General features: G+C 27.6%; 2 protein-coding genes across 2 annotated transcripts in view; both read right to left on the bottom strand.

Moving 5' to 3' along the window:
- LOC123291076 (probable serine/threonine-protein kinase fhkE) overlaps positions 1-7,940 on the bottom strand; it is a 72,843-nt gene extending 64,903 nt beyond the window's left edge. The window contains exon 1 of the mRNA XM_044871520.1: positions 7,694-7,940. The gene's annotated coding sequence lies outside the window, so the exon portion shown is untranslated. The remainder of the gene's footprint in view (positions 1-7,693) is intronic.
- Positions 7,941-12,796: 4,856 nt separating this feature from the next.
- On the bottom strand, positions 12,797-15,213 carry LOC123295006 (seminal metalloprotease 1-like). Its single transcript, XM_044876205.1, has 4 exons — positions 15,075-15,213; positions 13,605-13,714; positions 13,333-13,537; positions 12,797-13,026 (listed from the first exon to the last, which is right to left on the bottom strand). The coding sequence occupies exons 1-4, from the start codon at positions 15,211-15,213 to the stop codon at positions 12,797-12,799; spliced, it is 684 nt and encodes a 227-aa protein (XP_044732140.1).
- Positions 15,214-16,443: the final 1,230 nt, after the last annotated feature.

Here is a 16,443-nt window from a genome sequence, read left to right on the forward strand (position 1 = left end):
ACACCCTGTATAAAAATTGTCAAAAACAAGAATCATTTAAAGTTAAATAATAGCGTTAACAAATGGACCCTCCTTGCGAGCTTTTGTCGTCCAAAAATCGTTGATGATTACGCTGAAAATTTCCCGTAGTAAATCATTTTCAATGCTAAGTAGAAATAACTTTGATAGATAGGTTTTGTTCTTTTGTAGTTTGAAACCTATTTTTTATAATTTTAAATTTTTGAAAATGACCGCTCTTCAGTGAAATTTGATACAATCAAAACCAATTAAATATTCAGTGCAAATTCAATGTTTGAGAATCATGTTTGTACAAAAAAAAACTGTAAGACAACAGCGAAAAAAACTTATATATCAAAGGAAAAGTTGTTTACTAGTTTTTGCTCGTCGAAATTGGGACTCCAGTAAATCCGGGCCATTGGATGACAGATTATTAAGCATTTGGACTATATTTTAAGACAGAACTACCTTAAATATAGTAAAAAATTAATAATAATAAAACATCTGATGACAAATAATTAAAATATGTAAATTTTGTCTAATAAAACAAAGAAAATGAAATTACTAAGTAAATATTGATTCATCAATAACTTATTAGCTAGCTTGTGTGTGGTATGGCATGTGCTATTATTGCTCTGCTACGAATAAGTATACGTATTTTTAAACTAAACGCATTATGTCAGTTAAAACGAAATAACCGAATTTAACCATTGGGGAATTTTAATCACTTCATGTTGTTTACCTGATCAAACAATAGGGAATATGTATTAATTTTTGATGTGAAACATCTATAGCCGTACGTAAAACCGATTTCTGGCGTCGCCACGCTATATGATAGTTTAAACATACAGTCCATATGCAGTAGTGTGTAGACAGTAGTAGTAGCTATATGATGGTATATGTATACAGTCTATATGCAGTAGTGTGTACAATAGATGCTGTATTTATTAGATATCTTGATTATGTTATGTCCAATACTTTTGTAACATACTTCAGTTACCATCGACCAATTGTCACAGTAATACCGTCCTCAGAGGCAACATCGAATATAACTATTACCGAAGTCACTGATTAAACGAATTAAGTAGTCACGATTCGAAATAAATTCGTAAATTCTTGTATTTAATGAAAATAAATGTTTATTCAATGAATAGTCATCGTTATCTGGAAAAAAAATCGTAATATTTTATTTTATCATTATGACATATTTAGTTCCTATCACATTCTGTTCTTTTCTGCATATTACTTTTACAAAATAATGTCGATGTTTCTTCACATCTGCCAGGCTTCCCGTGACGGCTCACATTATTTTTTTTTTTTTTGCTTTTATAAAAGCTCATTTATGTCACCAGCAGCAGAGAAAATTTATATTTCGAATAACAATAAAAACAACCAAGATAAAAGCCATCAAAGATTTGTTTGTACCTCTTTCTTGCAAAACAGAATTTAACATGGAGTTCTTATGGTAAACATTATGACGTCAAATACTATGTTTGATGTCTCTAATTAGTAGCTTAAAATACATATATCAATCGTATTTCTTTGCCAATTTTAAATTTTACTTTGTGTCATCTCTTTTACGGCATTTTCATATCTTTTTAAAAATCGCATGAATATACCCTATTCTGGTAGTTTGGTATATGGGCAATCGAACATCATTAACAGGCGATAACACACCTAAAAAAACCATTGATTCTGGCGTAAGCGTTTAGGGGCCATTCATCAATTACGTAAGCCTTTTTTAATGATTAGTTCAAATCTAAATCAGAAGCAATTTCATTCGTAAACGACATCATAATATAATTACATACAAAGTATCTGAATTTTGTTTTAATATAAATTGTATTGTTACATTGTGGTCAAAAATTTATTGAATAATACAATTCGTGTATTTCGCACAACACATGTATAATGTATAAGAAAAATAACATATTATTATATTAATAAATGCATTATTATATTTATTCTCTGTTTAATTTGGTTGGCCATCAATCTAACATTACAACAATATCATAATATTAATTTTCAAAAAAAATATATTTCCGTCATAACATAATATACTGCTTCAAACTTCTAAATACAGTATTTTATTAATTATATATATTAAATATTATTTATATTGTTCAAATAAATTCATATTGAAGCATATATAAGGTAAGACGGTATTTGGTATTTGGAACAAGTGAGTTTACTAACAAATTTGATCCATTATGTCATAATTTTCAAATTTGAGATTAATCTAGCTATAATAGGTTTCAGGAATGTGGTCCCGGAATTAAGCACATGTGTGATACCTAGCGAAAAGCTAAAATTCCAGCTGAAAAGAATGACCCAAAATTAGTGGGTTTCAACAAAAAGTTCAATAAGATCGGATCATATTTGCCTGTGTTATCAAAAAAATCGAATTTTTTAACTTCATGACGTCATCAGAATCCAAAATATTTAATTTTGCTCTATCAGATCCAATTTTGATAAACCAAGTATGTAATCCTACTAAATTTAGGTCAAATTTTTCAAATTTGGGATCAAACTTACTCTAGCTATAATAGGTTTCAAGAATTTAGAGTCCTGGTATCGGAAATTAGCACATGTGTGATAGCTAGCGAATAACTGACATCACAGCCGAAAAGAATAACCCAAAAATAGTGGGTTTCAAAAAAAATTCCAATAAGATCGGATCAAATTTGCCTGTGTTATCAAAAAAATCGAATTTATATACCGAAATTATATATTTTTTAACTGTTGGGTTGGGTTGGGTTTAAAACAAAAAATTTAATTTTGCTCTATCACATCCAAAATTTATCCAATTTTAATAAATCAAGTATGTAATCCTACTAAATTTGGGTCATACTTTTCAAATTTGTGGTCAAAATTAATCTAGCTATAAAATATTTCAAGAATGTGGAGTCCTCGTCCCGGAATTAAGCACATAAGTGATAGTTAGCAAAAAACTGACATAAAAGCTGAAAAGTTCGAGCCAAAATTAGTGGGTTTCAAAAAAATTCCAATAAAATCGGATGCTTGTGTTATCAAAAAAATCAAATTTTTTAACTTTATGACGTCATCAGGATCAAAAAATTTAATTTTGCTCTATCACATCCAAATTTTATCATAAATTTATCATAAAACGCGCTTATATGATATAAAACATAATAATATAATATTTTTAAAGTTACGGTGGGAATTCATATCTAAATAAGTAATAAATTATTTTATTTTTTAAATAATGCATATAAAAATGCATGCAATATTTTTAATTAAAATGAATTATATTATTTTTTATTGCCGAAAAAAAAATTTTTGTTCATAAATTTTTATTATATTTTATTATTTTTATTAGGCACAGTTTATGATAAAAATTTTAACAGACATCATACATACATAGGTACTTTTAAAATATATGAATAATAATTTTACTTATTTAAACATTTTTTTCATATTTTGATTCAATTTTTGTTGTGTCTTTATATTTTTATAATAATCAATAATTTTTTTTAATGTTATAGAAATTCATAAACTGTAAATATTAGTTTTACAGGAAAAATGATCAGAAATAAATGATTTTTTTAAATGATTTTCTATAACTTTATTAAATAAAAAATTCTATATTTTGCATACTTGGTTGGATCTACTTGGAAGTATCGTAATTTCGAGCAGGTCATCTAGTTTGTTATGAATATAAAATATAACCAACAAGGCAGGATTAATAAAAATAAATATTATTACAAAAAGAAAAGAATAATAAATAATGAAAAAAGAAAACAATTTTTTTTTTCAAAACACCAACAATACAAAAATGTTTATAAAAAAAAAAAATTTTTTTTGGCAAATTATCAAAACGATAAAAAAAAACAATTTGAAACATATTAATATTTTAATTAAATATTTAAATAAAAACAAAAAATATAAAAAAAAGTGTGTATATATTAGTAGCTTAGTTCCGTTGGATAATACAGGGACGGTTGCGGTCGTAAAAATTTGTATTTATCAAGCATCGAGAAAACTGTGAGAAATTGATATAATTATTATTATTATTTTTTTTTTTTGGGAAAATATTTCTTAACTTGTCAGTTTCGAGGTCGATTAATTTTTTATTTAAATATAGGTGGGTTGCAGAGTTAGCAAATAATAGAATCAATATCAAAAAAATATACAAAAAAAAAAGTAAGTAAATAATTCTATCAATAATTTTCCTTGAGAACAATTATGTTTAGAAATCGTCGGCAATAAATCAATTTTTATTTCTTTAAAATTATTGTGCATTTTTTTCAAAAAATTTGTCCGCACTAACTAAAACCCATACATATTAACTCTCTCTCTGCCAAGTAGATAAGGTCCTGATTTGATAACATTTTCTTTCATAGGGCATATATATGGCGTGGCAGATCTTTCGAGATAGATGAGAGAGCGGTTGGAAATAAGGGGGGGGGGCGTGTTTGGAAATAAAATAAGTAAAAATTGAGAGTTTTTTCCCCCTTAACAAATAAGCTAAAGTGAGCCTATCTTTTTTCTGTATGTCAGTAATGACGTGACCATAGCCATAGAAAATGGAGTGAATTCTCGATCAAGCTTTCAGATGAAGATTAGCAAAAGAAAAAAATGTTCCGCGTTCCTTATGTGCTCAAGGCCTCGAAGAGGTTAAATACGGCCCTGCCTGAAGATACCCAACGCAGCGTAATAAAACAAATGCGAACATTCAAAACACTTTTGATACACATTTCAAGGTGTTATTTCAATAGCAACAATTTATTATTTATTTTTTTAAATTGTTTATATTATATTATTTTTTTTAACATAAATATTAAAAAATTTAATATTTAACTTCCATATTCTGAACAAAAATATTATGAATAATTATACTTTTGTATTTTAAAAAATATTTAAAATAATAGCAGAAAAAATAAATAATTCATATTTTTTTCCTATAAATTCTACTTTTTCAGTAGCCAATTACACTCTTGGAATAAGCTCTTCATGTGAATGCAATTCTTATGGTGGATACATTCAATTTTCCAGATTATGAAAATATCTCTCCACAACTGCCTAAAAGGTATACTAAGTTTAGTCCCAAGTTTGTAACGCTTCAAAATATTGATGCTACAAACAAAATTTTGATATGGGTGCTCATAAAATCACTTAAAGACTTCATTTCCGCTTTCCGTTCATCTGTCTATCTGTCCTTCTATCTGTGGACACGATAACTCAAAAATGAAAAGAGATATCAAGCTGAAAATAGCATGGAGAGATCCGTCTTGTTAGAGATAGAACAAAAGTTTAAATGATGTTCCTAGTTATGCATTATCCTAGTCATGAAACATACAAAGATATAAGCTGAAAATTTCGATTCGAGTTTTCGGAACAATTACAATAAAATCCCTGTACATAATAGTGAAAAATTCGAATAAATTTCACTGTTTTCCTATAACATTTTCAAAAAACCAAGCAAAATATCGTATGCTTAATATTTTTATACTTTAATTAGCAGTTTTCCACCTGATTCCCTAGGCAATTCCCCTACAATTCTTTAGCATTCATTTCCCTTGTTCTCATAATTTTTTTAAAATAAAATACAGCTCATGTTACTCGCTGATACTGTAACTTTAATAATGGTGAAAAAAATTTTAAAATCCATCCAGTAGTTTTTTGAAGTTATCCATTACAAGAAAAAAAAGTCATTTTAGTGTAGATAAAATAATTACTTAGAAAAATAAATACTCTAATTACATAATTTGTTTAAAATCCGAATATATTTTGATATTTTGCTATTATAATTTTTAAACGAAGCAAAATATCATGAACCTCTGATTCATGAATGAGGTATTCGGTAGTTGAGAAATGAGAAAGCCACTTATCCTAATCATGTTAATGCCAAAACCATTAATAAAAATTAATAAATGAGAGACATATTTAACAATAATCAAAAATTTAATTAGTTCAACAGAATTTTGTTTTAAAATCGAAAAGTTTCAGTAAAATAAATTATTAAATTATTTGGCAAATTTGCAAAATTTCAGTAAATTATTAGAAAATCTAATCACTATAGTGATAAGTAATATAAAAATTGTTAATTCGTACATTCGTACAAGCGAAAACAAAATAGCTAAAAGAAATATATTTTATTCACAAAAAAAAAAAGAAAAAAATAATAATAATAATATTAATAAAAAAAAAAATAGGTAATTAAAGTTCCAAAAAACTTTTCCCATAAAAATTGATCTATTTTAAAATAGTGGCAGAATTCATTCAGCCTCGAGACCCTTATTAATATATTTCCCAAAAAAAAATCAAACAAGAGTGATAAACGATTTTTAAAATTTATTCTGAAATCTGACAGTATAGAGAAAATAGTTTTTATTTTACCCGCAATATATTAGCTCCGCTTTACAAATAATAATAAAAAAAAACTTTTAACAAAAAGAAAACCGAGTCCAAAAGAAAAATTTTTCAAAAAAAATTAAAATGCACTAAAAAGTAAACAAATAATGATAATATAATGGAGTTAAAATTATTGTTATTTTTGGAGTCGGTGACAGCCAAGGAAACAACTCTGACAGAACAGTTTGCTATATTAGCTTGGCTGACACCGACTCCAAAAATAACAATAATTTTAACTCCATTATATTATCATTATTTGTTTACTTTTTAGTGCATTTTAATTTGTTTTGGAAAAATTTTTCTTTTGAAGTCGGTTTTCTTTTTGTTAAAAGTTTTTTTTTATTTTGTGATTTTTAGTGAATCTGAAGTACACTAACTAATTTTTCACTAAAAAAGAATCATCGAAGTGATATTGAGTTATTCGTCCTCTTGTCGTGCATACTTGTAAATTTAAGACTTTTATGATTTTCTAATGGATGCCGTTGTCAGAACTAGACCAAAATGAAATGGGACCAAACGGGAAGCACCAGCTTTCAGAACAACATAAAGAATCATCAAAATCGGTTCACCCAGTCAAAAGTTCTGAGGTAGCAAACATTAAAAAAAAATACAGTCGAATTGATAACCTCCTCCGTTTTTGTTTGAAGTCGGTTAAAAAGGGGTAAACTCGAAAAACAATTATCCATTTTAAATTTCTACATGCACATAAAAAAATATCAGAATTTAACGTTAATAATAACAAAATTTCTATTTTATTTTACTAATTAATTATTTACTGTATAAATGACATTATCTGTTTGAAATACAAAATAATAAATATATTTAAAAAAAAATAAAAAATAAAATAATGATAAATAGATTTTAGATATTTATAAAAAGTGATAACTTATAGAGTTCACCAAAAAATAATTCATTTATATTGAAAAAAGAAAAAATTTACTTGTATTTTGACAAAAATAATTCAACAATCAACGTATCACAACGTTTCGTGTTATTTATGAAACTTTTTCAAGCTCTTAACATGTCTACCACATTAAACGTTATAAAAAAAAAAAAATAATAAAAAGCAAAAATGTGTAAATATACAAAAATTGATATAAAAAAATTTAATTTATTTTTTAATTTTCAAACATTCTTTCATGATTTAATAATTCTTATAATAATTTTTCAAATATCAAAATGATAATAAAAATTTTTCTATTTTTTATGTAAATTTTTTTAAATTATAAAATATAAACAATATAAAAGTTAAACAATTCAAAAATATTCCTTCTAGAAACTATGATTTATGTTGTATTTTTTAAAATTAATTAAAACTTACATTAACAAACAAACAAAAATTCTGAAAAGAGAATAGAAACAATCAAAAATTCTTCCAAACACTTATTTCGTAGAAAAATTCACTTAAAAATTTTTTTGTAAATAAAATCACGAAAAACTATATAAAATTTATAAAAACGAGTAACGCGACGCGATGTAATTGTTTTTTTTTCTCTCCCAAGCACAACAACGAACGCGATTTATAATTAGTATTTATAAATTTATAAAAATATAATTTTTTTTATTATTATTTTAAGAAAATAAGAACAGTTCTTTTCAGAAGAACTGTCTTGATCATACTGAAATAAATATTGAATGTAGTTATTTTACAACAGAGAGAGTAAAGTAACTCTGATGTGAAGTTTACAATAATACTTGAACGCGTACGTACTGTAATTTTATTTGTTACTTTTAACAAACAGTTGATGAAGCTAACTATAGCTACATAGCTACAGGTTTAATGGCTAGAAGTTGTTAGCTAAAGTATTATTATTATTATTATTATTGGCAACTGAATATACTTTTACAATAATATTGTTAGAAGTTGTGTGTTGTGCATTGTTATTAAGTTGTTTGTCTAGAGAACTTCTGTGAAGCTAACACTTCTCATACTACCTAAATAAAAACAACTTAAAATAAACAATCGACGGAGTTAATTGTTGAAATAACCTGTAACGACATTGTCGAACTACTGACCTTGTATCCCTATTCCTATCTCTATCTCTATATATTATAAATGCGAAAGTAAGCATGTTTGTTTGTTTGTTTGTTACGCTTTCACGCTAAAACTAGCGAATGGTTTTTTATAAAACTGTACAGCAATGTAGCTCATACTTCAGAACAACACATGAGATATAATTTATAAAGATATATTAATAACAAAAACAAAAATTTAAAAATTAATTTAATTTGACATTACCACACATTACAGATTTCTGTAAAAGTAGTCATTTGACATTACCATAAATTACAGATTTCTGTAAAAATAGTCAATATAAAATATTTCACGTCCATCTTTTCTGATATAATCAATGAATAATTACGACTACTAAACATTTAAAAAAATAGAAAACCATACATATGTTTAACCTGTGTAAAACAATCCTTATCATTATTTCGAATAATAGAAAGAGGATAAGCGAGAGCAATCTTTATCGATCTTTACTTTTAAACCCAGTGAAGCGGGTGGGTAACACTCTAGTATATTTTAAATGTGGAAGTAAGGTTGTTTGTTACGCTTTCACTTAAAAACTACTGAGTGGATTTGAATGAAACTTGACAATAATTTAGCTCATACGTCAGAATAACACATGAGCTATAAATTATAAAGATATAGTTGGATAAATCTAGCGGATTTTGATATTAAATTCGATAAATTTTTGCAAATGGCTAATTTATTTTTAATGGGTTGTTTTGTTGTAAAAAATACAAAAAATGAGTTTTCCATTTCGATCGTTTCTTGATCCACGCGACCTTTTGCATGCAGCTTTATCTCTACAATGTTTTCTTTGTTGACGTTTTCTTGAATATCTCTGCTTCTATTGATCGGATTGTGGCGAATAAAAATTTGTTTGTTAAGAATTTGTGCATCGACCTGGCCTGCTATCGAAGGATTGCTCAAAATAACATCAAAATCGCAAGAAAACCGCTGTTAACTCATATTTTCCACTTTTTCTGATAAATTTTTGAATAATGAAGGAATTGAGTTGAAATTCTAGAAATAGATGTAATTTATGATCAAAAATAAGGGTGACCCGATATATAACCACAATTTTGAGAAAAACGAATCTGTCTAAAAAATTTCAGCAGGCCGTATAGTTCAGACAAATCCTCCGATTTTTCGAACTTACGTTCTAGCCTAATTTGTTTATCTCACGGGTAAATAAACTAATTTACTTTAACTCCCGAACTATATTGAGAAAAATCCATAAAATTTAATAATTAATAATAAATGTTGTCACTGACGACAGTAATCTTCACACTGGAAGTCATTGTTACACAAAAAAAAAAATTAAATAAAAAAAGCTTGTGAATAATGTAAATAAAATAATTGCTCTCCTAGAACTATCGTTTAGTCCAGCTATTAGTATGCTGAAAGTAGCAACTGATTATCTATAAATTCACATTAATATTTTTATGGTTTTCTAGAATTAGTATAGTTAATAAACCGGAATGCATTGAAAAAGAAACCGGAAACTAACCGATTTTAATGAAACTTTTTGTATTGTGTTTATAAGTCCTAGCTAATTACAAATAGTTTGATAACGTGATTATTGAATGATATTTGTGAGTGAAATAATCTATATTAGAGCAGAGAAATAATCTAAATAATTCAATTCATTTTAACTAATTTCACCATACTTCTCTCACAAGCTTTTTTAATTTACTGAGTACGACTTATATTAAACTAACGAAAATACACGAACAGGTCCGAAAATTTCCGATGTTAAAATTTTTTTGTTTACACTTTTACTCTCATAATGAGAAAAATTCTCACAATTTATAAAGAACTTATATACACTTTTAAAACTGTAGATAGGTTTAAAAATTCATAATTCGAAAATAAATAAAATTATATGAAGATAGAAAAAGTTACAACCACATATACCATTTGAAAAATAAAAGTTATTTATGTTTTAAATCAAGCGTGAGTAAAATGCTCATAACGCGAATGCTGGGTTAATAAGCATAATGAAAAATAGAATTTTCTTTCACTAAGCTTATAGTTAAAAAAATCTCATATATAAACTCATACATGATAATTTGGAGTGTTTTAATGAATTCATTACGATACTAGTGCGTTAATGGATGCATTAAGGCCCCTACCCCACTCCTAGTGCGTTAATGAATTATTTTTCCCACGCATACTGAGTGATAAAAGTATTTCTTATCTCACTGGCGTAGGTAAAGAAAGCTTTTTGTATTTCACTATTTTCAGTATACTAAATCAATAAATACTATAAACAAAGTGTTATATTATAGATAGTATAGTGGTCAGATATTATTTTGAGATAGAATTAATCGAAACATCGAAAAACAAGTTTTATTTTCATAAAACAACAGACAATTATATGTATCATAATAATGATCTTGTTATGATTATTACTTTTTCACATCTGTATACAGCAGTCTTTCTCAAAGAGTGTGATAACGCCCCGTTGTGAGTACTAGAAGCCTACAGAGTGCAATCATGCTAATTATACCTTGTATTTATGTAATATATATCAAGGTATACTAAGTTTAGTCTCAAGTTTGTAACGCTTAAAAATATTGACGCTACGAACAAAAGTTTGGTATCGATGGCGTGCTAAGGACGTAAAAAGTGAGGCTTGTCATTCGGGTGTTACGTCCGTAGGATCTGTCTTTTAAGCCGTTAGAACAAAAGATAGAACAAAAGCTTAAACATAAAAAATGTTCCTTATAAAAAAAATAAACAACTTTTGATTCAAACAATTTTTCGTAAACGCCACTGATTACCCGTGAGGGTAAATTTGGACAAAACTTTGGTGTCCATTTTTTCCGAAACTATAAAAGGTAGAGTGAATAAATGGCGGCCGAAAGGCGGCATAGACTTCTGACGCTATGCAAAATACTAATAATCGGCCCTAATTGTCAGTTTGTAATTGGCTGAGTTTAAAGTCAGATTTTGGTTTAGTATCTTGTGACCTATTTCAAATTTATATTCCTATAAATAACGAAAATATAAAAATATTTATATTCCTTTAAACGAAATTCTTGCAGGAGCCAATTAGTTTATTATACTATTTGTATATAGAGGTTCGTATGCGTATATGGCACCATACTTTTTTTAATCATAAATAAATCATAGCACATCATGGGAATGGCATGATGTTTTTTTTTTAAATGTGACATTATTACTTTATAATTATTTTATCGTAAAACTAATTAATACAATTTCTTTATTGTCGTAATAAAAATAAAAAAAAGTCGTAAGCAGCCGGGCCCTCCGTTACTAAAGCAATATTTACCCCTCAATTTTAATATATCTTACTGTTATGCTTTTTATTGAAATGAAAATTTTTTGTTATAAAAACCGTTTCAAAAAATATGATTTTGATCAAATTTTTACTTTTGTTTCAAATTTATGTGTACTTATAAATAAGTCAAAGTCCCTCATATGCATGGTACTTTTAATTGATTTTGCTATCTCAACACATTATACCACGCTATATATCTAAGGACGCGCACACGTGACCATAAGTGACTATTGAGACAACATTTGTACTATCAAAAAGGATTATACAATAAAAAACTTTTAACAAAAAGAAAACCAACTTCAAAAGAAACACTTTTCCAAAACAAATGAATATGCACTGAAAAGTAAAAAAATAACGATAATATAATGCAGTTTAAATTATTGTTATTTTTGGAGTCGGTGTCAGCCAAGGAAACAACTCTGGCAGAACAGTTTGCTACATTAGCTTGGCTGACACCGACTCCAAAAATAAAAAAAATTTTAACTGCATTATATAATATCGTTATTTTTTTACTTTTTAGTGCATTTTCATTTGTTTTGGAAAAGTGTTTCTTTTGAAGTCGGTTTTCTTTTTGTTAAAAGTTTTTTTATTTTGAGATTTTTAGTGAATCTGAAGTACACGTACACTAACTAATTTATCACTAAAAAAGAATCATAAAAATCGGTTGGTGTGATATTGAGTTATTCGTTCTCATACTTAATGCAAATTTAAGACTTTTATAGTTTTCTCATGGATGACGTTGTCAGAACTCAACTAAAATGAAATGGGACCACACGTGAAGCACCAGCTTTCAAATAGATAAAGAATCATCAAAATCGGTTCACCCAGTCAAAAGTTCTGAGGTAACAAACATAAAAAAATACATACGAATTGAGAACCTCCTTTTTATGGTTTGAAGTCGGTTAAAAATTCAGCTTATTCCGTTAGATTCCGAGTTGATATCCTAATATGATTGAAGTGTAACTTCAATTAGGTACTGACAACCTACAATAGTATGTGTTAGGATAATTCATAAAAAAACTCTTTCCAAGCATGCGCTCAATCGGTTTTTTAAAATTTTTATTAATACTTTTGTTGATATTAAACATTTTTTAAACTTTCCGCATTCAATTTCTCGGAGACCAATTCGAATCACAACCATACATTCGATTCAGTTTTATTATATCCTTAGTACTAAATCCAGCACGTTGTCCAATATAATTTGGTGCGATAATAGTTTTTTTAGAATTGTTTGTGAAAGCAAATGCATTATAATGCATTAGGCTACGATAATCGTAGCCCGCACCGAAATCATTATAAACTTCCGGTGAGTACTTGACAAAGTTAATTGTAGCTTCTAAAAACAAAATTTAATAGTTCACAGTACGTATTACTGATAGTTTTTATTGATTAAAGCCTTTGCTGAAATTTTTCGGATGAAATGAACCACCTGGAATTTTGTTGAAAAAGATGTTTTTAAATTATATAGGGTTTATGATTTACAAAGTCAAACAATATTTAAGGCACAAAAATATTTGACGCATGTGCAGAACGCGTGAGCAAATCTCTCATCACGCGACTATAGATAATCGAATGCTGGCGGGTAAAATTAAGCTAGTTTCCTTAAATTCTGCCTGGAGCGTTGTTACTGTTTCAAACCTACCTCTGTCAATATTTTCGGTTCTAATTTGAATATAAGAATCTCGATTAGGATCGCCATGCTCATGTAAAAATCCTAAAATATGTAAAAACTCATGAATTATAGAACCTTGTCTCATACATCCTTTTCCTATAACATGCGGCTGTAAATTTGTTTGCTGTTCTCCACCTTCTCTGCCTACAGACGAATAACAACCATCATCGTTAGCCTAAAAACATAAGATTTTAGGTTTTTCATGTTTCAATCGTTTTTCCAATATTTATACAGATTTTTACCGTAATGGCAATGTAATCTCTATCCCCTGGTTTATAAGATCGAACTGTGATACAAGTTTTCTTCTGGAATTGTTTTAATGCGGATTTAATGAGACGTTTTTGTTTCTTAGCTAGAATTGATACAGATGGTAAAATAATAATAGTTCTACGACGGAAGACTTTTCAAAGTAATTCCATGTCCACGTTTTGGAAATCAATGGAGTAAACAAGATGGATCCAACACTTTTGAAAAATTCGAAAAAAACGCAAAAAAAAATTTTTGTTTTGGAATTTGACTCGGTGGATGGGGTAATTTTGGTCCAAAAACTATAAAAATCAGGTTAATTTAATGATTGGATGCAGAGTTTATGTCGAGATATCGCAATATTTGGATCGATTTTTGTTCCTATCTCATAAACTATTTGACCAGTCATCAAATGAATTTCCGATTTTTGTAATTTTTGGGTCAAAATTACCTAATATACTGAGTTTTATCGAAATTGGAGATTAAAAATTTTTTTCGATTTTTTGCAATTTTTTTAAGGGTCCTTTGAAAAAATCGAGAAAACCGCAAAAAACTTTTTGCTTTGGAATTTGATGAAACTCGGTAGATGGGGTAATTTTGATCTAAAAAGCATGAAAATCAGGTTAATTTAATGATTGGATGCAGAGTTTCTGAGATATCGCAATATTTGGATCGATTTTAGTCTGTATCTCAAAAACTATTCAACTAGCCATCAAATGCATCCGATTTTTGTACTTTTTGGGTCAAAATTACCTTATATTCCGATTTTTATCGAAATTGGAGATTACAAAAATTTCTCGATTTTTTGCAATTTTTTTAAGGGGTATCCCTTTAAAAAAATCGAAAAAACCACAAAAAAATGTTTGTTTTTTAATTTGATGAAACTCGGTGGGTGGTGGTAATTTTGATGCAAAAACAATAAAAATCAGGTTAATTGAATGATTGGATGCAGAGTTTCTGAGATATCGCAATATTTTGATCCATTTTAGTCCGTATCTCAAAAACTATTGTACCAGTCATCAAATGCACCCAATTTTTGTAATTTTTGTGTCAAAAATACCTTATAAACTGAGTTTTATCGAAATTGCAGATAAAATAAATTTCTCGATTTTTTGCATTTTTAAGGGCCCTTTGAAAAAATCGAAAAAACCGCAAAAAAATTTTTGTTTTGGAATTTGATGAAACTTGGTGGATGGGGTAATTTTGATCCAAAAAGTATGAAAATCAGGTAAATTTAATGATTTGACCTATAGAAAATTACAATGTCAGCGTGAATAATGTGATAGTCTTTGTTTTTAAAGGAGAAATTGCTCAGCAAAGCGAGCGGATATCTTCTAGTATTTCATAAAATATTAGTATTTAAGAAATTTAAAATTTATTTAAAAGATTCTTAAAGAGGAGGCAATTAATTCTACTATCCTCAACTTAGAATAAACTTGTTTTTAAAATTTAATATAAAAACTTACTATATTTTCCACCATCACGAAACATATATGGTACAGTTCGATTTGGCCATATTTTATTTCTATTATTTCTTGATTTAGCACGTGGCGTTAAAATGATATCCCCTTCAAATTGACCGCTTAATTGCCAAGCTGGTTGCATTCTTTCAAAAGTAAGATGTTTGAGATTCAACACTAAAGAAAGTGTTTGAGTTATTAAAATATTACTTAATTTAATATATTTTTACTCCCGTACTAAAGCTCATTATTCTAGATCAGGGCTCAAAGGTCTTGATCATTTACTTCCAGCCTTAGTCTTGGTCTTCACAAGTAAGTTTATGTTTATGATTGTCATATTTCAAAAAAGCATGATAAGCAAATGGGTTTGTTTTGGTCCATATACTGATATTGATTCATCAATAATTGCAGCATTTTATATAAAAAAAAATTTATATTTCCATACTTACTTTGCTGGTTGCTTAGAGGTTTCTTATGCCTATTAAATTCGTAGGCATGATTGTGATGGATTAATGATAAATTGATACAAGATACAACAATAATAATACGAATTAAGAGCTTCATTTTCACGAAAATTCTAAAAAACAAATTTATAATCTTGGATATTCAAAAAATTTGATAAAAAATGTTGCAAGTAGTGAGTGCAATTAGGTAATATTGTTTTATTTTCTACTCTTTCTAAAGCACTCTACAGTGGATACAACTTTTAACGGTCGGTATTTTCGGATTAAGTAAAATAAACCATTCATTGGTAAAATTAATTTCAACAATCTGCTTTTTTGAATACTAAAAACAGTAGGCGAACGTAAGAGCTGTTTTTTAGCCCATGCGTTATGTCTTTCAACCGCTTAAAATTTCGCTACCACCTCTGAAGTATGACCTACCAAACAAAAAAAGAATCATCAAAATCAATTCATAATTGACGGAATACTCGCGTAACAAACATACAAAAAAGTACATACGATTTGATAAAATCCTCTTTTTTTACTATTTTGATGTCGGTTTAAAAGGCAATCACTCAATCTCAATTTGTAAAATAAAATCAAAATCACTCAATTTGTATAATAAAATTTTCTATTCTGCATTTCGAGGTGAAAATAATAGCTATCTATTAGAAAATAAAAATTTTTCTAAAACCAAAATTTATTTAACATAAATCGAATGTTTACAGCTAAGCATTACTGCACTAATTAATTTTATTTGTCATTTTCTGTTCAAGGTAGTTAATTAAAAAGAAAAAATTGAGAAATGGGTCCCAAAAATTAAGAAATCTAAACAATTATTGTAATTTTGATAAACAGGTTGAACAATAGAAACATGTGTTCGAGATATCATGCCTAGGCTATCAATCAATATTCATTTCAATGCCATTCTC

The sequence above is a fragment of the Chrysoperla carnea genome, chromosome 1, assembly GCF_905475395.1.
Source record: "Chrysoperla carnea chromosome 1, inChrCarn1.1, whole genome shotgun sequence".
Lineage (NCBI taxonomy): Eukaryota > Metazoa > Arthropoda > Insecta > Neuroptera > Chrysopidae > Chrysoperla > Chrysoperla carnea.